At 41.0% G+C, this 21,422-nt stretch overlaps 1 protein-coding gene across 6 annotated transcripts in view; it reads right to left on the bottom strand.

Moving 5' to 3' along the window:
* Positions 1-21,422, bottom strand: part of gro (TLE family member transcriptional corepressor groucho) — a 71,811-nt gene that overhangs the window by 32,372 nt on the left and 18,017 nt on the right. For 5 of the 6 annotated variants that reach the window (XM_085486535.1, XM_085486537.1, XM_085486530.1 and 2 more), the window contains exons 3-4: positions 5,655-5,761; positions 5,136-5,211 (exon numbers count right to left, since the gene is read on the bottom strand). In XM_085486535.1, the coding sequence (XP_085342661.1) occupies positions 5,136-5,211; positions 5,655-5,761 (183 nt within the window). The remainder of the gene's footprint in view (positions 1-5,135; positions 5,212-5,654; positions 5,762-21,422) is intronic. The other variant, XM_085486543.1, reaches the window with a different exon arrangement.

Genomic DNA, 21,422 nt, shown 5'->3' with positions numbered 1-21,422 from the left:
TTTTTCCCTTTCTGGACCCTTCTTTCTGGTTGCACCGTACTTCAACCTGCCATTCTCTCTCATCTCCCTTTCCATCCCCATTTTCCTTTTTCGCTCGCATTCGCTCTCTTGACTCGCCTCGCGGAAATTTACACGTCGCGCCCACGGATAATTAACGGATAATTAATAAGCCGGAGCGAATCACGCCGAGTGCGAACCGGTGCATCCGCGAATCGCACCGCGGAATTTTTCTCCATCGGCTTTCTATAATTTTTTAAAGAAGAAGCTACCAAGAAACAAGATCAAATTCCAATGATAAGTGAAGTACATTAAAATTTAATCTAAATAGATAAATCTTCAAACTATTTATATACATATAAAACAACGCTTGTTCGGGGTCAAGTGTTAATCTATGAAATAACAATGATTTAAAATGTGTATGACAAAGAAATTCATAAATAACAGTTTAGCCAGAATCCGAGAGCTCTGTAAAGATATTTTCTGCGTGCATAAAGGAACAATATCCCGGCATCGCCAGCCGAATATCCGTTACGGTCCAAGCGTCACGACGCGAAATTTCGCGAGTGTTGATGAAAAAAAATTTTTTTTTTTTTTTTTTTCGAGAGAGAAGAGGACAACGTATAGAGCGCAGGATAGAAATGCAATCTGCCAGGCATACCCGCGCGCGCATACACGCTCGCGCGGGGTGGAAAGCAAACGGCGAACCGTGGAAACAGGAGGAAAACAAAGAGTAATCGAGAAGCGTGCCCCAGGGATGTGGGTTACGTTTAATTTGTTGCAGCGCGAAAAAACGCGGCGGAGAAAAAACATAGATAATTGGAAAGTCTTCTCGTTCGCGCGGCCAGGCCGGAGATGCGCAACCACCCCGGGCCTGTTTTCGATAAGGTTTTTTTCGTTCCATCCCCCTTTTTTTATCTCCATAGCATCGAATTCCTCCCTCTCTCTCTCTCTCGATCATTACATTCGCGTATTGAAAATTAAATCAATTTTCGGGCGGCCCGGGGATTCGGAATTTTTTCGCTTGTTCCGTCTGCCTGTTTTCGACAATATCGTAATACGGTACTATAGAAGTCTCGTCTCCTCCAGGCAATGTTGCAAGAGACAATTAAGACTCGACGGCCACTTCGTTCAAGCCTTAGAGAATTAATTCACCGACGGATACGTCGTCGCGAAAAAAATATGAAACTCCTGCGACGGAGGCAGTTTGCGATTGCGAGGAATGCAACTTTGTGCATTATCGTTTGATGCGCAAATCAGATACGCATGGACGGATCATTTATTTTTGAATTGATTTATGGTATCGCGAGACTTTTTAGGAAAATTTTCCTCGTTTTTCAATGCCACGTATAAAAGAGTTTGCATAAATCAGAGCGATAAATATATCTCAATATAAGATACAATGATTTATTCGGGAAAATTATTCGGGATAAAAAGTTGACTTTAATTATATCGTTCTTTCTGTTCTGTATTTGATGGAAATACAAAATATTATGGGAAAAAATATACCTTCCAAAAACGCAGAGCAAAAATATGAACCATAAATAAAGGAAGAACAAATGGCGAGCGGAGAGATGAGAGAGAAGATAAAAACATCCTTTAATAAAAGATAGAATTTTTATATAGCCCCAAACTTCATGCATTCTCAAAGTCACGTAATTTACAAGCATTATATTTTTTGCAAATGTACGCGGAAAAAAAGAATTAGCTAAATTTTAGCTATGGTAACTAATATTTTTTAGCCATAGCTTAACGGAGAATGTTATATTAATTGTCACAGCTAAAATTTAAGCATGATAACTAAATTTCATGTGTAACATATGGACAGCTAAAATTTAGCTAATTTTTTTTCCCGTGTACATAATTTAGTTTACATTTATAACTACAGTGAAATCTATATATGGATATAATCCAGAATGCATTAGTTTTTGGAGAGCGCGACATTGTTAGCGATATCTCGACAAGAGAGAAGATATTCTCCGTTTCTCAGGTTTTAATAAAAAAAAAAATAGAATTTTGACAGTCCCAAACTTTGCATTCTCAAAAATACATGTAATTAAGTTAACATTTACAAGTACAATAAAACCTCTGTATGGACATAATCCAGACAGCATTAATCATCTCGAAATAAATCAAGTATAAGTATATCAATCAAATTCTTGGAGAGCGCGCGACATGGTTGGCGGTCTTGTCTCAACAAGAGCGAAGGGAAAGATATTCCCCGTAACGACGTAGAAAGGCGATGATCCGTAAGACGAAGCGGACAAAAGAGTGAGGCGAGAAAGAGAGAGAGCGAAATCGGGTGGGGGCAAAAATTGAAGCGGCGCGCGGATTTACGCGGCGCGTTACCCTAATGAAAATCGCGAAGGATGAAGTTGCGCGCGCGTGGCGGCGGTGGTGGCGACGGCGAGAAGAGGTGGTAGGAGACGCTCGGAATACACGAGGGTGGAATTAGAATATCAGAGATACGGCTGGCATAGAGCGTGGTGTATGTACTGTGTGTGACGCGCACACCAACAACCCTCGCCTTCGTCCGCGCGCCCTCTCAGGGCTTGCACGTATATAATACTTGTCGGTGGTTGACAAACCCTCGACATCAATTTCTCTCTCTGTCTCTGTAATTCTCTCTCTCTCTCTCTCTCGCTCTATCTCTTTCTCCCTTTCCCTTTTCCCTCGACGAATCTTGCCTCTCTCTTCCCCTCTTCTCCCAACTACTCCTCCACCTCCTGCTGCTACCCCCCCTTCTCTATCTCTCTCTTCGTTTACTTTGGAGATATCGATTACCGGCTCAACTCCCAACCCCCATCAACCCCTCTGTCACCTCCGACCCCCCTTATCCATTCCCTCTGGCACCCCCGACTCCCTTCCACTCGGCCCAGCTTGCTGCTTGGTTGCTTGCACGGTGTCACATCGGTGTAGCAGTTTACAGAGACAGTATAGTTCGCGACAATTACGATCGAACGTACAGAAGGCAGTGGTGTAGGACCTCGAAATTCAAAGATGCGGATGTTACGACGACGACATCAATCCGCAAGAATCTTACATGCTCTCGATTTTCCGCAGTGGTTCTTAACCCGCGTTTTTTTAACGACGTAAACAGAAGAGTAAAACGAGCGCAATTTTCCTATGCAAAATATAACCGGTCCGAGCGCGAATTTGAATTTGCATTTCTGGGGAATGTATTAAGCGCGCAAATCCGGGCTCTATCTGTTATATTAAAATATTCGAACTTGCTTCATGAATTAACGAGAATCAGACAATTTCAAACATTCTAGGAAACGTTTGTAGTTGAGAGATTTCAAGATCGATTCAGGATTAAATCAATAATTAGATACGCTTTGTTAAATGAATACGACGATAACTAAGAAAAATTAAAGTAAGCAGAGTCTAAAAATGAGCAAAGCACTGCTCATTTTAAATATCGTGATTTCGACGAGCAAGCTTTCCGCAAAAAATGATATTTTTTTTATTTTTACAATCGAACCTAGAGAATTTTACAAAGCAGCCGAATAAGCATTTGCCTTTAGCTCCGCTGAAATTTGCGTCTATCGAGCATAACGGGGTTATTGACCCTCCAATCCGCGGCGTTCGCTTTCGGATATCTCGAAAAGCGGTTTGCGGAAACGCATAACCGCCCGTAAGAGCGCATTCTCGTGCACAGCGGCTGAATTTGTATCGGGACAAAAGCGAGGCTCTCCTTGATTTTTACTTCCATTTTTCAGTCGAGCCAGTGAGAGCGTCTCTCTCGTGCGAGCTTGATTTGCGATGTCGTACACGGGAATACTCGGAAATTTCTATACGTAACTTCTCAAATGACGTCTACACGATGGAGATATTTTTACGGCAATGCGTTTAAAAGGAAGGTTACATGTTAAAGTTGATTTTACAATTTCATTTACGGCACGAAGAATTCCAAGAGAACATTTCATTCCAATTTAATGCGCATTTTTCTTTTTTTTTCTTTTAACATTTACTCGCGATAAAACGGACGAGCTGATACTTTCTTTATTCAGAGCATTCAATTTTCGGGATCGACACACCGTGACTGGTAGTAGATCGGTATTTCAAAGGAACCAAAAATTTCTCAGTGTAACATCGCAATATGATCTGGTATAAAATGATTACTTTTATTCGAAATATTAAATAATGAATGTATAGAGAGACGGGAAATTAAGTCAAAGATAAAATATCTCTCTCTCTCAGATATCAAGTTAAAAAAAAAAAAAAAAAAAAAAGTAGAAGCGTACTGTCATAATTTCTGAACAAACTGTCTCAATGAGAGACTCTAAACTTTAGACATCTCCTCTCCGCAAGTTACATAATTTTATATCCTCGTAAAGGGAGAGAAAATCTATCGTAGTAATGATAATAATAACATCCAAGACTCGTCTCGGAAGGAAGAAGAAGAAGGCAACCAACGCGAAACGGATACTCGCGGCGAATACTTTGCACCATGTTAGTACTGCACTTTAATATAGGTAAGTCCAAGTTAAGCTTCTTACCGATGACGATACGATTAGTACGGTTGCCCGGACTAATTGCCTTTGCGCTGATGGAACTAAATCGAAGAGAAGCCGGCAATATGAAACGAGAATAATATCGATCGTTTTTCCTTAACCGAAGAAAATGGCTCGCATTAATTTGCGCCCGCAAAATTCCCCCGTTTACGTAATATCCTGTTTATATATTCTCCCTCACATATATACGTATATGCATTATCGATAAATACTCTGTACTGCTTGGCGTACATTCTCGCGTGTCAATACAAATACAAGTCTGGAGAAAGAGAGAGAAAAGCTCCCCGAAGCTTTTCCTCGCGGAGCGCACGCGAAGCCGATAATCGAATTTCGTTTTTATTTTTAATGAATCTCCTGCATTTTGCAGAGAAACAAGTCGGATTAAATAATTCGCGAGAAAAGTGAGGTACTCTCCCTTCGTTTATCTTCAATATATCGGGTTCTTACAATATTTCGCGTTGAATCTTTACTTCTGTTATCGAGTTCGAAAATTGTCAAACGCCGAAAAGCATATACGAATATCCGCGGTGGAGAACTAAATTGTTTGGACCGCGGTCTCGATTCGCGAAAAAAGGAGACGACTCGATCTCGTAGAGAGGAAAGACACAAAAAGAAACTTACAAAGTGCCTTACCATAACGTAGTGCCTCTGCATCTCGGTCTTCTCGCTGGCCAGCTTCTCGCACTCGAGCTTCAATCTGAAAAATCAAAAGCCAAACGAATAGAATCGGTTCGGCAAAATATTACTGTGAAATTTGTGGTACATTGTTGAGAAGAGGAATAAAATGCATGCGATTATAAACAAAGCGCGTAACGAAATCTCGCGCTCGAAAGAGGAAGACAAAAGATAAGAGAATAAAGAGCAAATACGTCGATCGATTCACGCGAATCTATCTATCGATAATCGCGGTATCGTATAAAAAAAGAAAAAAAAAATTCGCCGCGATTGGAAGAACGGGGAAAAATGTGAACGCGAAGAGAATCGTCGTCTCGATAGTAATCGCAAGAAGCCTCGTAGAAACACAATGGAGCAAATAAAAAAGGAGCAAAAAAACGGGGAGAATCAAAGAAAAGAAAATAAAAACGCGCGGAACATTCGCCCCCGGAATGGCGTAAGGAGAAAAGAGACAAAGATACTCACGAATGGTACTGCTGCTGGATGAAATTGAATTCCTCTTTGATCCTCTCGCAAGTGTCCGCCACCGTGAATTTCAGTCCGCCAGCAGCCCCGCCGCTACCGCCGCCACCCTGCAAGAAAAAGGGGAGAGGAAACGAACGGATTCGATTAGCTATGTATACACACACACACAATGATGGGGATATTATGCACATGCACACGTGGGCGTTAAAACCGTGTACGCACTCGCGACGAATAAGCCGCATCCGCCAACAAGCAGCCTGGCCGTCACTTTGTGGCATTGTATTTAATCTTGCTAACTCCAGGGCAAAAGCCACTCTCTATCTCTCTCTCTCTCCCGTCCACGTGCGTATCTCTCGCCATTAATGCGAATAAATAGAACGACAATGCTCATTCCGCGCTTGTATATACAGAAGGATTCATTATCGCGCATTCGTATACGCACGCAACGGAAAAGTATAGTAATCATCTTAGCTTGTGTAGCGTTTTGCATAATTCCCAAGTATGTTAATAGCGTGAGGTCTTGATATAACAGTCCTAATGTAACGCAGTTTCCTCTCTCTTTTGATAGTATTCTGAAAATTTTTACAAATCTTGTTTCTCGAAATGCTCCCTTCCGCGAAGCGAATTTTCAATTCAATGGCCACGGCATTCAACGGCTAATGGTTAGAAATATCTGCGGTGGATTGTTGGCGTGCGAGAGTTTCTCGTTTCGCCTTCGGAAACACATTTAAGCTGCGAGGTGCTTAAAGTCGAAAATGACGAGGAACCGGCATAGCGTCGAATGGCCTTCGGGCACGTAAGGCGCACGCAAACGCAGAAGACCGAGCCCAGAAATGCGAGCAGGGGGCCAGAAGACCATCAGGTATAAAAGACGAACGTCTCTTCGAGCGCGGGGGCGAAAGAGAGAGATAGAGAGAGGCGAATGAAGAGAGGGCAGAGGCAAAGGAGCGGGCCTGAAGAGCCAAGGATGAAGGACTGTGAAGGCGTCCTTAATGAGACCCATTCCACCCAGATACCACGAGATTTGTTCGAGTCCACTACCACACAGATTCCTCTCTTCTCAGAGAGGAAACCTATGTACACACACATATATATGTATATAGATATATATACACGTACACCAAAAGCGACTCGGCGTGCCGACTGAAATTACGGTGGAAAGGATCGGCGCTTTCCGATGACAGTAATGATTACGTTGCGGTGAAAGGGCGTCAATCGAATTTCGAAAAGGACGCGCGTCTCTTAAAAGCGAATCGCTGAATACTGTCATTACAACGATTCGTGCTTGTGTAGATTTTCGAACGCAGAAATTAGCCGCGGTAAAGGTAAACTCTATATAGAGGGAAAAAAAAGGATTGCAATTTCGCTGGCAACGTTAATGATCCCGCTTTGGAATACCGAGCTTCGCCCTCTCTCTCTCTCTCTCTCTCATTCATGGATGACGCGCCGCAAAGAATTTTTATCTCGTTTTTGATGAATCGATCGATGACCGGCCAAATCACGTCGCGCTCGAAAATTCCGATTTTTTTCGACGGTCTCCGCGACCCCGCGCTGAATGATTTGGCCACTTGTTGAATGCGAAACGGGGAGTGGCTGTCGGTGGTAAAATGGTTTGGGAGAGAGCACGGTGGCGGCGGCGGTGGGCCTCACTTGTTGCAATCATCAAACGGAAAAGTCATCGAACAGGTTGTTGCGCCGCGGCGCGGCGCATCGTGTCGCATCGCGGCCAGCGACAAATTCGTTTTCATCGAAAACTCTACCCCCCTTTTTACCCCCGCGCTCTCTACCCCCATCGCGGCAACGAGAGCACACGGCGATTCATCGGTTAAAATTAACGTACTATACCTCTGCGATTTGACCAGACACCAACACTCATTCCCGCGCAAATATTTCCCATCGCGATGTTTAGATCGCGAAATTGGCTGCAACTCCAAAAAGTTTTCGATAAAAACGGCCGGTCCATTAAACTTGTCTCGAATAACCTTTTTTTTTTTTTTTTTTCGAAATATAAAAACGCGGTGAATTTTTATAAAATGAAAAAAAAAGAACATCGTACGCGTTCATTTGAATTATTCTGTTCATTGTAAATTATTGAATATTTCATTTATCGTTGCGATATTTATTATCATATATATACTATGTCTTTATTATTTCTCGCCTATGTTTCTTTAGCGGGATCGAGGAGACTTGTTTAAAAGAATATCGAATTAAAATTTATTTAATTACTCGATACCGCGCGCATCAAGAAACATTTATGACTCGCGCAACTAATTAATTTCAATTAATTTTTTTCGAAATTGATGTACTACCATCCGTGTGTCTCTTAATTATTATATAACTAGATAAAATTTAAATGTGTTTCACATTAAGAGATTCAATTCGCATTTAATTTATTCGAGTTTAAAATTACCCGTCTTCATTTTTAGTATATATATGCCTATATACGATGCAGACCATAAAAACCAAATATATCGCATAAAGAGATTTGAAAATAATAAAGTGGATCGATTACCGTCCTACAGTAATCCGCATCTGATGTAAATGTCGGTTTATAAATACTTGGAAATTTAAATAGCGTGCTTTAAAATCAGAGATAGTTCTCATTACTCCTTAATAGTACTTAAAACCGATATGTGCAATTGTTCCTATTACGTCATTACAATGTTGGAAAAATGCAAATAGCTTTCGAAATAGCGTAAAATGTTACGAATCTTCCTACGCGTACTTAAATGAGTCAATTGACTCTGCTACTATAACATAATGAAATATCCCCGTTGCTCGTAAATAAAAATGACGAATTATATAACTTCGATACTAATACTAATAAAATCCCGGGGATATAATGGAACGTATATCGATATCCCCGATAACATCGGTGTAAGGCGCTTCTACCTCAGCCAGGGTCACCACCACGTGTCTTCCATGTTAGGACGCGCGTGTTATTAAGGAGCGAAGAGACAAAAGTCCTCCTCCAATATTCCCGACAGCGTGGCCACGACCGCAAAACTGCTCCACGACGGTGTTGTTCGTGTCTTTTGTGCTCGTCTCTTGTCCGAAAGGGGTTTCCCCCTTTTTCTTTCACACCGGCGAGTATACATACACGCGCGCGCGGATAGTATCGAAAAACCGGCTGGTTCACTTTGTTGCCAGGAGATAATGGCCGTGCGAATCGTAAATAAGGTAATAGGTCTTTGGAGGGCACCCTCTCTCTCTCTCTCTCTCTCTCTCCCGAGTCGGGACCCAAAGATCGGATGACGTAAGCGGGAACCTCTCCTGCGAGCTTCCACGAGAAGCGAACACGCCATCGGATATAAATCGTCCTCCCACCCTGTGTTCTCCTCGTCGATTTGGTTGTAAATACATCGAAAACAAGAGCGGATCTTAAATGAATCTTCTTTCATATACTGCGTTTCATCATCGTATTGTTTATTTTACTTTCATTCTTTTACTCATCCACAATTATCTTTCACATCCGCATCGCGTTTCGCGCAGTTCTTTTTTCTTTGTCAAATTATTTCAAAGTTACTTTTGTATTACATAATATAAAGCTTTCATTTTTTTTTTCTTATACACGGCGAGAATTTTCTCTTAGAATTTATCCTGAAAATCGTGGTAATCGTGAGACAATATATGGTATTGGAGGAATTTTTATAAGAGTTTCTCTTACTAATATTTAGCACAATAAAAAATATTAATATATATACATGGTGAATTATTAATCGGAACATATTTTTATATCTTATTGCGGTAAATATTAAAATTTTTATTTTAAATTCTAAAAGAAAATTCTCTCTATGCACCGTAAAAAAATATGTAAAATATATTACATAAAAAAGATGTAAAATTGCATATTTTTTGTAGTGTGCATTTGCGTCGTTTTTTAATATTCCATTCTACATTTTGCAAATAATTTCTACAAGAGTTTGGTTAATTGCCGTTGAATTTTATAGGGGTGTACCTAATGAAGAATAAACGTTCGAGTTTTCGGAGTATAGGTCAAACTATACACTTAACGTAAGAGTAACGCAGCGTGATACAGCTCCGAGTCTGGCGGCTCGCTGACGCAGCTGCAGTTGAATAAACATCGGCTCGCCGATGCACGCGCGTGCATCGAACAACGAGCGATGAAGGAAATTTATGTGTGCGGGGGACGACGCGCATCCTGTGCAAATAATGAGAGCGAGCATCATCATCGAAAGAGCGCGCGGATCTGCCGATTACGCGCATAAACGGCCATTAAAAGCGACGAGAAAGGAGATGATGCAGCGAGAGGAGGAGGTTGAGCGAGAAGTAATCGTTCGTTATGGCGCAAAAAGTGAATACCAGCGAGCGAAGGAGGAAGAAACGAGGATCGTTTGAAGCGAACCCAGGGTTCGGGGATTACGGTTTGTTGTACGCGTCCAAATGGCGAACAAGTTTTTCGCGACGAGAAGAAATAGGAACTTTACGAGATACAGCGGTGTAATTATTTCATACGTTCCGTGCCGCTGTATAACATAATTAAGTCTCGATTGGTCGGCTCGGAAGGACAAAAAATTCGTATCAAATATAATTGAAAGACGACCGGGGCAAAAACGACGACGAGCATCACACAAGACAATCGATTGAAAAAGCGCAGACAGCTGGCGCTCTGATTCTACTTCGATAAATTAAATTCGAAGCGGTCTTATTAACCCCTGGAGTTATAGGAGAGAATAGATAATCGCTATATATAAGCTTGAAGCATGGAGTCGTAGCTAATCGCGCTCGCCTGAAGCGACTAGGCGCGTTCGATATTATTGCCGGTGTATGTCGGCGGCATTCATTTCATTAATCACCATTATTAATTAATAGAATCACGATCCTCTCGCAAACGCGCAATTCTAGGCGCATCATAGAACTAACCGGATTCCACGAGATTCGCGCAGTAAAGACGCTTAGGATATATCTCGATAGTATCCGAGTAAATCGATGCTTTGCCGATATTGATATATTAGTATTTTAGCCTCGTCACGTTAGAGAGAGAAAGAGCGAATATTTAAGAGGCAAAGTGCTGAACGAGGAAATCAATTAAATCTTTTCGTGTTAATTCAGAAATATGTACTTAAAAAAAAAATATATATATATATAATTATTTGCATTGCCTAATAAAAATTTAATCCTTAATTTTATTCGTAGATATATGTCGTATATAAATCCCAAAAGTTATCATGTATTCTTATTTGAAAGTAACATAAATTGAATTACTTATTATTTTATATATAAGTTTATACGCTTATTTATTTAATTGTATTATTTATCATTATATACATATATTTATTATGTATTTTAGATTACACGTAACTCGTAAATGTAATGTATAACTATTAATAAATATAAAGTTTCTAAATCCAATTCAAATTACCTCCATTGAAATTTGAATGCTCCGCATGCATCCTTTCGGTGATCAAAGACTTTCATTCGAGTAACGATAAAATCGACGAAGGGGAAATTATCGTCAGGCGAGTTTTCGTACGTCCGTCCGTAAAATCCGTTTAGGATAGGCGCAGTTAGAGATTTCGGAGCAGATTTTAAGGGTGTACGCGTGCTCGATCAACGTCGGCGCGTAGCGAGAACGCTAACAAATGTCCTTCGCCGTCCATATTAGGAGGGTAAAGCGGAAAGCGGGACGAGCACACAAACCGAGGGGTGAACTAACAGAAGGGACACCATAGGGCGCGGAGAGAGCAGGAAAGACCACGTGGTGAAATTCTTGGTGCGCGCAAAAGCGTGCGTATACTTTGAATAGATGCCCCGATCCTCCGTTACAATAATGACTGGCAGCCGAAAAAGAAGCAACCCGAGGGAGAAAGAATTCGCCCCCGCGCTGTCATTTTTCTTCCCCGACACGCCCGGTAATTCTCGACAGTCGAAAATACTCGCGCTAATTGAGTCGATTATTATTAGCGTTGCAAAAAAAAAAAAAAAAAACAAAAAATAAATCTTAAATTTAATTCAAAATAGAGAGATTATTATACATATGTAATACATTTATATTAATACTCACGTCTGGATTTATCTTTAAATCTAGATCCGTCTATTATATAACAGACGTTAAATATTGCGAATAATGATTAAAAATATATAATTATGATTATAAATTTTTGTCGGGGAAAAAATCGATTCGGATTTACGCGATTAAAGACTTTTTTATTTAATTTGCGGCCGTTATTCTCTCGAAGGAACAATCGACGATTCTCTGGGACACCTCGTGTAACATGATTTCGCTTCTCATTCCGTCGCGTAACCTCTCGTCCGTGTCGCAACGATGGTCCGGCGCACGTACACGTCGGGCATTACGAGTTTCCCATCCCACCGGTATATATATATTGCCGATTATATTATAGGTTGTACGGACGGTCTCTCTCTCTCTCTCGGTGCCGACACAATAAGACGGAGAAGGAAAGGATCGAGACATATTCCACTCGCGCGCTTCAGACGCTTCGTAGCACGTGATGCACGTGAGGGATGTGTCATTTTCGGTACCGCCGTATATACAATATGTAAATGTGTGTGCATACACACAGGTGCGTATTTTGCGCGTATTTCAAATACACGTGCTATTGTACGACACAATGGACGTTACCCCTGGGGTTTTTGCTTCTTCCTCCTTAATCTGCGCACCGCTAAAACAAGACTCGTCCTTCGCGAAAGGGCATTTGTCAAGCGCTCGAATAAAGAGAGGAAGAAGAGCAAAAGAGATGGAGAGAGGAAGAACGGAAGGATGTATAACGGGGATAGAAATTGGTGCCAAAAGTCGCGGCTTTCTCAGAAAATCCTCGACGATCCCCGGGCTTCCCATCGTCTTCCCCGATGGGGATGGGGGTGTCGTCGGTTTAAATAATTCATGAGCCTTCGTGGCGAGATGAATTCCAACGAAATATTTGGTAACACAATACAGAATATTTATAAGAACGTAATTTACCCAAGATCGATTCGCGCACTGTCCGGAGGCCAGAGAATTCTTGCCTGCGTTCATCGCGAGCTGGGAAATCTCTCAGGGGGATGAACGAGATAAAAAAGAACGTCTCGAGCAATAAAATTGACGCTTTGCTCGCAGACTTTCGGTACAAACGGAATACGCTGGAGAACAGGGTGTCCAGCAGACTCGATGAAAAAAATTCCCTGACTTTTGCAGATTTTCCAAGACCAGAAATTAATTTCTTTTCCCGAATTTTTAGTATTATTTTTTACAAATTTATATCTATATGATAAATCAATTAAATGTTAAATCATGAAATCCTTATATTAGATAGAAGATATTTTTGTCGACAATGAAAAAGTCCGGAAGTTAAGAAACAAAAATTTAAATCAATTATACAATCTGCATTATGTACGATAATTGAAACAACATGTCACTGTAAACTATTTAAATAATCATTGAAATAAAATAATAACACGACGAAGAAAATATAAATTAACGAACACGCTGTAGATGTAGAATCGACTTTAACAACACAGAAAATTAGCATGCTGGGAGTCAAGGAAAAGTTTACATTCGTTTAATAAAAAATTTCACATAATTGAGACAATTGTAGAATGTGAAAAAATCCAGATAAATATTAAAATTTCCCGACTCTCCTCTTTTCCCTGACAATGACCGGTATCCAGATTTCCCTGACCGCTAGACACCCTGCCTGAGAATTCTTGTCTACGTTGATCGCGAGCTGGGGGATCTCTCAGAGGGATGAACGAGATAAAAAAGAACGTCTCGGGCAATAAAATTGACGCTTTGCTCGCAGACTTTCGGTACGAATGGAATACGCTGGAGGAGGAAAAGACAGGCATAGGGATGGAGGGACCGTCTGCTGGGGATGTGCACCAGCGAGATCGGCGATCCCCGGAGTGGCCATCTGACGGGATGGTTAAGAACTTGCTTGTACCAGCCGGAGCCACGAGAGAGAGTGGCTTCGATCGTCCTTCTCTCCACGTGGACGATACCGCGCCTTCGGTAAATGCCTTCGTCACGCGAGGGGTGAAACCGTTTATAGTCTACAAGGAAGTCGGTCTTTTTCTCTCCCTTCTTTTCCCCGCCGCGCGCGCGCGCGCATCCCCCAGAGCCCCCCAAAAGAGGGGGTAGCTCGGCTCGCTCGCCAGCCCAGCTCTTGCGCATCGCAACCTTTCCTCCGCCCGGTCTTATATACGCTGCCTTCGTGAGAACGATAATCGTTTTATCCACATGAGAGCAACGGGACGTGTATCACCTGTTCGTTTTCTCAAACCTTCGCTCGGAAGTGATCGCTCGCTCCGCCTGGCGAAAAACTCAACTTTTCGTAGAGTCGAGTAGATATTCGAGTTCTTTCTGTTTCCTATGCATTAACCTTTTTTTCCCTCGCATGTACAGGGTGTATCTAAATAAGTGCGAAACTTTTTTGGTGATGATTCTTTGGCGAAAATTAAGGGGGCATTTTTATATCGCTGTTTGAGGAGTTACACTTTTCTAAAGTGGGAGGTAAAAATTAAGTTTGTATTTTTTTTTTAAATATTAATAAATATCCACCAAGTTTTATTTTTTAATTTGTCTGAAATAAAAAAAAAAAAATAACTTAACCCTTAATAGAGCCATAATGGTGAGAGAATTAAATAAGATAAAAATATCGAAACGTGTCGAGAAAACAATATATACAAGTTGGTTATTTACCGCGTTGGACTATAGAGACGAGAAAATAGAATGAAAAAGTTCAGTCCCGCGAAGTATAATTAAAGAAGAAGAATGAAATAACTATGGCAAAGAGCGAATTCTTGTACTTAAAGTGTAGTTTCGAATTAAGTTTGTATGTACATAAAGTCGCGAGACACAACAAAAGTACGCGTATACAAATCGATAAGAAAAAGCCACAGTCGTTTCTATTTGTCTATTTTTGCCGTGAGGAATCGAGGAATCTATAAGAATCGCGATCAAGGTAAAATAAATCTCCCAAGATTTCACTTATCGAATCACGACAAGCGTTCTTCCAAGGGATATATTATTTCGAGCGAGCAATCTTCTCCGTCGCAAAAGCTCGATCAACATAGGATCTCTCACCTCATCTCGCACCTCAATTTTATATCTCGCTTCGCAAAAATTAATTTTCGCATTTATTAATCGATAACTTAAATTTCGCCTCATTCGTTTAACCGTATCGAACTCGAAATGTCCTTCCCTCTCGAAGTTGTGCGTCGCAAGACGATTGCGAAGGCAAAATGATACGCACTATTCTTCGATTATTTATATCTCGTTTCAGAGATGCGAGATAACCGCGCTGATAAAGCTCGTTCGATATTACAATGTATAAAGTCAAAGTTTGCGATTCGAGCGGTTAATTACCGATTGACCGTTCACCCTACAGCAACTACCTGATCGAATAAGCAGCTAATGAAATTTCCGGCTAATTGAAACCGCTATGAGGCAGCCGCTAGCATTCCGATACACAGCGTTCGGCTGTTCTTTCGATCGATCGGTATGATTCGCGATATACGACGACGATTCGACGTGCGAGAGCGACGGCAGTGATAGTCATTCCGTACGTCTATATGTTTCTGGTCCCCTCTCTCTCTCTCTCTCTTGTCCTTTAACGAGGCTGGCCGAGGGTCGATCCCCGTTCGACATGTAAATGTAAATGTAAATGTTGAACAAGATCCCGCCAGGGTTTCCCAACCTCGAGCACAGGGCGCGTCAACGAACTAATGTGCTACCACTAGCCAGAGGGAGAAGAGCGAGTCTCTGAGAGCCACTCTCGCGTTGGGGACACTCGGTAACTCCTTCTCCTTTCCTCGGTGTGTGGCAAGAGTGTTGCGACCATCTCCGACACAGTTGGCAGTGGTGATCAATCTTACTCTTGGAAAGCAAAGACACATTCCAAGCGCGCGCGCGCGACCGCTCTTTCCTTCATGTGCGGAGGAACAATAAAAGTCGAGCAATAAAAAAACTCCGGCAGCGATAAGGCGGCCACCTTGGACGGGCCGATCGCGTTTACGATAACGCGCCTTCGAGAGTTGATTCGCTATCGATTGCGATTCTTCCGTGGTGTTCCGTATCTTTCTAATAGCGGAGACACACTCGGTTATTTTTAGATCGTTAGATCATTTTAATAGCAATTATTTCGAGTTTTTTTCTTCGAAATGTCAAACTTTTCTTTCTTTTTAATTGCGCGAGCGATTGAAGATAATGGAACGTTTATACTTGGACATATAATGCTCACTGCCTCGCTATATATTGCTATACCTATGCACACAATCTTTGTATTACGTAACGATATGGGCATTGTGTGGCCCGATGTAAAGCTGGTTGTCGATCGATCGGAATACTGAGGACGAGACATCGTGTGTGACGGAAAATAGCTTGGCATTTCGCGCGTTAAATACGAGAGGCGCGTCTGGCAACGTTTAGTGGCGTGGGGTAATTTTCGGAAACGCGGGATGAGAACCGCTTGGGATTTCAGTGGGCGGCGTTGGTCCCCTCATCAAATGCTTGTCATACCGTTCTTACCCTCAAACTCCGGAGCCTAACGGATCCCAACAGCCGAGTAAAGCTCGGTATACCCCCGCAGCCCCGTATACACAACGAGAAAGAGGACTGTGTACGTGTATGTATATTTGTGTGTATGTGTGTGGTGGAAAGCGGACTCGACTACCCCAATGGACAACGTGGACCGACGCTTAAAAAGCCATAGGCCGGAGCGATACGCCCCTGCGCCGCGGATGGATGGGAATTATGCCGCTAAAACTCACCAATTACGAGACCCCGAACGGCTTTGCTTCCTCTCTATCTCTCATCCGCGACCTCCCTTTAATCTTAAACGCACCAAGTATCTCTTCCAAATACGCGGAGGGAAATGAGTAATTAGTTCCCGACGAATTTACAACTATAATAAAGTATTGATATACGAGAACGCTGTGCTCCGCTATTAGCAACATTTTTACATTTTCGTAATATAGTGTTCTTTAAAAAAATTAATTTTTAAAATATATGTAATTTTAATAGTATCCAGATATTTTAATTTTTATGTCTTTTATAATTTAAAAAAAATTTATAAGTAAAGCATGCAATATACAGTTTCAATTAATAATTCAATAGTATATAAATATTTTAATTTGCATGTCTTTTAATTGAAAAAGAATATAAAAAATCTATATAAAATTGATAAGTAAAGCGTGCGATATAGTTTCAATTAATTAGGATTCGATTATTGTTTTACGACTAATGCGACGAGAAGACAAAATGACACGACGGTCCGCTTGTATATATAAAATGTAAAGCAGAAAATCGTTCTTTTTCAAATATGAGAGATCGTGCAATCGCGACGAGGTCGTGCAATTCGAAACGCTTGAAGAAGCGGTTACTCTCTTCAGAGCCGAGAGCGTCGGCGATATAACGTGTATTTACGGCCGGGGTCAAACAATGGGATAGAGAGGACGAGATGAACAGAATCCCTCTTTCGATGTATCATAGTCCATTATCCGCAGTGGTGAAAAGGACCATTCGTCTGATTACGATTTCGCGAAATCCCGCACACACCCACGTGACGGATTAATCAGAGGAAACCGCGCGTCGTTTCTTGCCTTCCCGCGCTATTAATTAATCCCTACAATTAATCACTCCAGGCACTTTTCATCGGACGACGAATCGCTCTTACTCGGCTGGCAACTCGTTTCGAACACGAAGAAAAAAAAAAGAGAATAAAGAATGAAAGATCGACGCATTTAATATGGCGATTTAATTTATCGATTTTTTTCTTTTTAATTATTCTAATTACGATCGTCTTTTTTTTTTTTATGTTAAAGAAATCGGGCGGAAAGTGGTAATTGCACTTTCGAAAATGTATCGATTGTCACGTAAGTATATAAGTGACAAATGCATCGTGAATAAATTTCGCAGTCGTATTCCAACAAAGTTTTGACGAACAACGTTACGTGCGCTTAATACCCGCAAACGGAGTTAGTATTTTACGGTAGTTCTGAAAACATCTTAAAATCGGTCAATGTCTTTTCTACACTTTGCCTGCCGGTGCACGCGAGGACCGAATTATGATCCTGGGACCGTAAAAGGAGAAAGAAGAATTTCGGTGTATTTCGCGACAAGGAAGAAGCGAGAGTGGCCATAAAAACTTTGGAGCGTTTCCATTATTCCGAGAGAGAGAGAAAGAGAGAGGAAGTAAAACGCGCCGAGAAAGACCGACCCGTGCCGTGGGGGGTTTTAGAGGGTTTTCAACGTTGGCATGAGCTTGTTACATAAATCGCGAAAGGTTGATACGAAAATGAGAATATATTTTTATAACACTCTCTTCTATATCTCGCGCGCCGTATCCTCTTAAATTCTACAAACTAAGTTTAATGTGAAATAACATTAAATATATATATATGTGCGTTTCCTTAATATCACGGCGCGTTTATGCGGCGCGTTTGTTTATTAATTAAAATAGAATAAAAAAAAAATAGAGAAAAATCTAATTACTTAAAGCGTGAAAAAATAATTAAATGTGTAATATTAAGAGAGATAATTTTTTGATCATATTAATGCTCGAATAACAATTATATATATTTCGAGTCAGCTTTATTAAATTTCTAGCAAAACTCTCTTTTTCCCGCTAAAAGGAGTTTCCTTACGTTTGTCTCTTTTTTTTTTATTCCGCCTATGCAATTTGTTCCCGTGAATAGTTCCGTCTAGCCTGACTTTTCTCTCTTTCAAAGCACAACGAAGCCTCCGGCGAACATTTTCAATTTTCGCTCTTCGTACCAATTCGGACGAGCCATTCGGCGAACAATTAGTCGCCGAACGATTTGATTAGCGATTGTCATCGGCAAATTTTTTCCGTCCCCCGATACGCGGAAAAAGCTCACGACCGACCGACGGGCAGATCATTTTCATGTGGCAATCCCAATTTTTTATTCGACCAATTACAACGTAATTCTTCAATCGCCGCGCGAATGCAGAGTCGTCCCTCCAAACAATATTCGGGGGCCGTGTCGTATCCGAGTAATTTTTTTCAGTTAATTCTTTCTCTTCCCGAATATTCCTCCTTTCGATATTTTTCTGTTACAGGCATTCACAAAACCAATCTTGCAACCAATAGATCGTTTACTCTGCTGACTATTAAAAAAGTTCATCACTCATATCTGTATATGTTTTATATGGCATTTATAAACAATTTTCAATAATGCAGGCAAGAGTCAACACGTGTGTATATATGTATCGCAGCTATCAGAAATACTATCTTTTTCTCTCTCATAAATATACAATACAAATATATAAATAAATACGTATATAACATCCTTTTAGATTAAGAGATATTTCGATATATGCATAGAGATCGGAATAAAAAAGTGCGTATATAATAATGATGATAAACTGCCAAGTCAAATCATGTAATTTAAGAACACAATTCCCATCTTTCCTCTATACACGAGAAGACAATAAAGCAATAAACGGCGAGATTTTTGATATAAAATTCAGCGCGGGCAATCTCTCTATGAGAGGGCGAGGCGCGTAGAATCCGCGGAATCTGGAGCACGAAACGACACGGCGAACCGACACGAAAGGGCGCGGGAAGGATAGGACCGAGAGGAGAGAAAGAGAAAGAACGAGCGAGGGGGAAGAGAGAAGAAAGAGACGACGAAACAAAGCGGCGTCCCTTTGTCCCGCTCTCGGTGCCGCCCCCGCGCTCAGCCAGACGCATTTTGCAAAGAGCGCGTCGCGAGGCTCTCTTTCTCTCTCCCTCTCTTTCTCTTGTTGTCCACGATATTACTTCCTACATTTGCGCAAACTATATCGTCGCGGCAGAGGCACCGCTGCTACTGCTGCTGCGAGCGCTCGTTCGCAATGTCCTCTCTCGCGCTTTTGTTCGCTTAACTTCTAATGCACGCCCGCGACACGAGAGATAACTATTAATCAAAGACGTAAGCGGAGAGAGGCAGGGACGTTCACCCAGTTCGCCATTATTAATTGCGATCCTCTACCATAAATTCTTTTTTTTTTTTTTTTTTTTTTTTAATTCTTAACGACGGACATGACTGAGAGTGCGAATAGTTCCGAATACACTCGCGCGAGTGACAGCTGACAAGATCGTGGAACGTGCCGCACGCGTTTCCTCTTTTATTTCAGAGAGCGAAATCGTCGCGATTCGATCGGATTATAAACGTCGCGAGAGGGTCATCCTCCTAGATGACTGTTTTTCTGCGAGATTGAAATTTATTCTTAACGCGTCAAAAATTGAATAAATACGGGAAAAGTAGAATCACACATATATATATATATATAAAAACCATTAAGTATTCGTTCTATCATTTGTTATTGAAACATTGTACACGTACTGCGCCACGAGTAAGTAATTCTCCACCTTTTTTTTCTATCTATCGCAACGGGGAATTGCGGGGAAAGAGCTGTTCCCCGGATCTCTTTTTCCCGATACTCTCTCCGGAATACCTTCCTTTCCAATGTTCTCGCTTTTTACAGTTTTCTAGACGCACGTCTTAACGACTCTCGCGTATAACTATTTCACCTTTTATTATCCTTGCCGCGAAGAGGATCCGGGTTACAGAATTACGAGCGTAACGCTCGCCAGCGTGCATTCGTTTATTTGCTTTTGGCAAGCGAGGAATTTCTACCGCGCGTCTAGAAATTTCTTGCCATACCGACAATCAGCTGTCAGACGAGATAAAAACGAGGGTATGTCAAAAAGAGACGATAAAAAAAATTACATTTATACGGAAAAAGTTTTCTTTTTTTGAATAATTAATATATCTACTAATTGTAAGAGGTAGAGGAAAAAGAATAACCGGCACCTTTATTCTAAATATCTAAATTTTTTCTGATCTTGCCGCGATATATCAAAATTTTTTCAACGCGGTAATAATTATAAAGATATGACATTTACATTTTTTTTCTTACGCCGAGTCATCCATTTATGACAAATCCGCCTTACGTCGTACATTAATAAAGCACGAAAGCCTTCATCTCTCGGACATTCGTCGGCCGCATCTCTCGACCGCAGAGAGAGAGAGAGAGAGAGAGAGAAGAACGTAATAAATAACCGTCAAATGACCGCGCGTAAATAGTCGATCATGTGCCACGACGATTACGCTTGATTATGCGTCCCGCTATTAATAGCGACAGTGTTATCGCTTTCTTCGCAACGTTATTACGCGAAATCTATATCACGGCTCTAATGACAGTTAATTTCCACTCATTTCCATTAAAAGGCTCGCTAATAATGCGCTATTACCGGGCAGAAAGAAGACGCCCTTCCAACGGCGCGGAAGCGAAAGACACTATACTTAATCGTAATGCAAGACTGGCTTAAATTTCTTTTAACGGCACGCAATGCATCTCCCAATTAGTTTCCCGAATTAAATAATAACTTTCGGTAACGATGTCTAACTTCGTTTTCTCAGCTCAATTATGTTTAATAGTCAACTACGATAATATATTGTCAGTTGTTCGCTGCGTAAAAAAAAAAAATATACAAAATTACGTAAGTATATTAAGTGTAAAATTGCACGATAAACAAATACATTTTCATTATTTATCACCAAATTTTATAAATAATAATTATTATTTATATAATTTTACATATTTTTTTAGTCTTACACGAGATCTTAAATACGGTATATATACCGTCAATTGACATACATCTCGCGAATACTCGTAAAAAAAGAAAAGAAATGATCGAGAAGAAAAGATTATATGCGACTTCTCCCGGGTCAATTATGTCATTCTATTAATCGCCGAGATAATTATCAGCAGTTTCGCGTGAGGATGAGTTAAGAGGAGTA

This window comes from Nylanderia fulva, unplaced genomic scaffold, assembly GCF_048542155.1.
Source record: "Nylanderia fulva isolate GAGA-0341 unplaced genomic scaffold, ASM4854215v1 Scaffold11, whole genome shotgun sequence".
Classification (NCBI taxonomy): Eukaryota; Metazoa; Arthropoda; class Insecta; order Hymenoptera; family Formicidae; genus Nylanderia; species Nylanderia fulva.
This window is presented reverse-complemented; position numbering and strand designations above follow the sequence as displayed.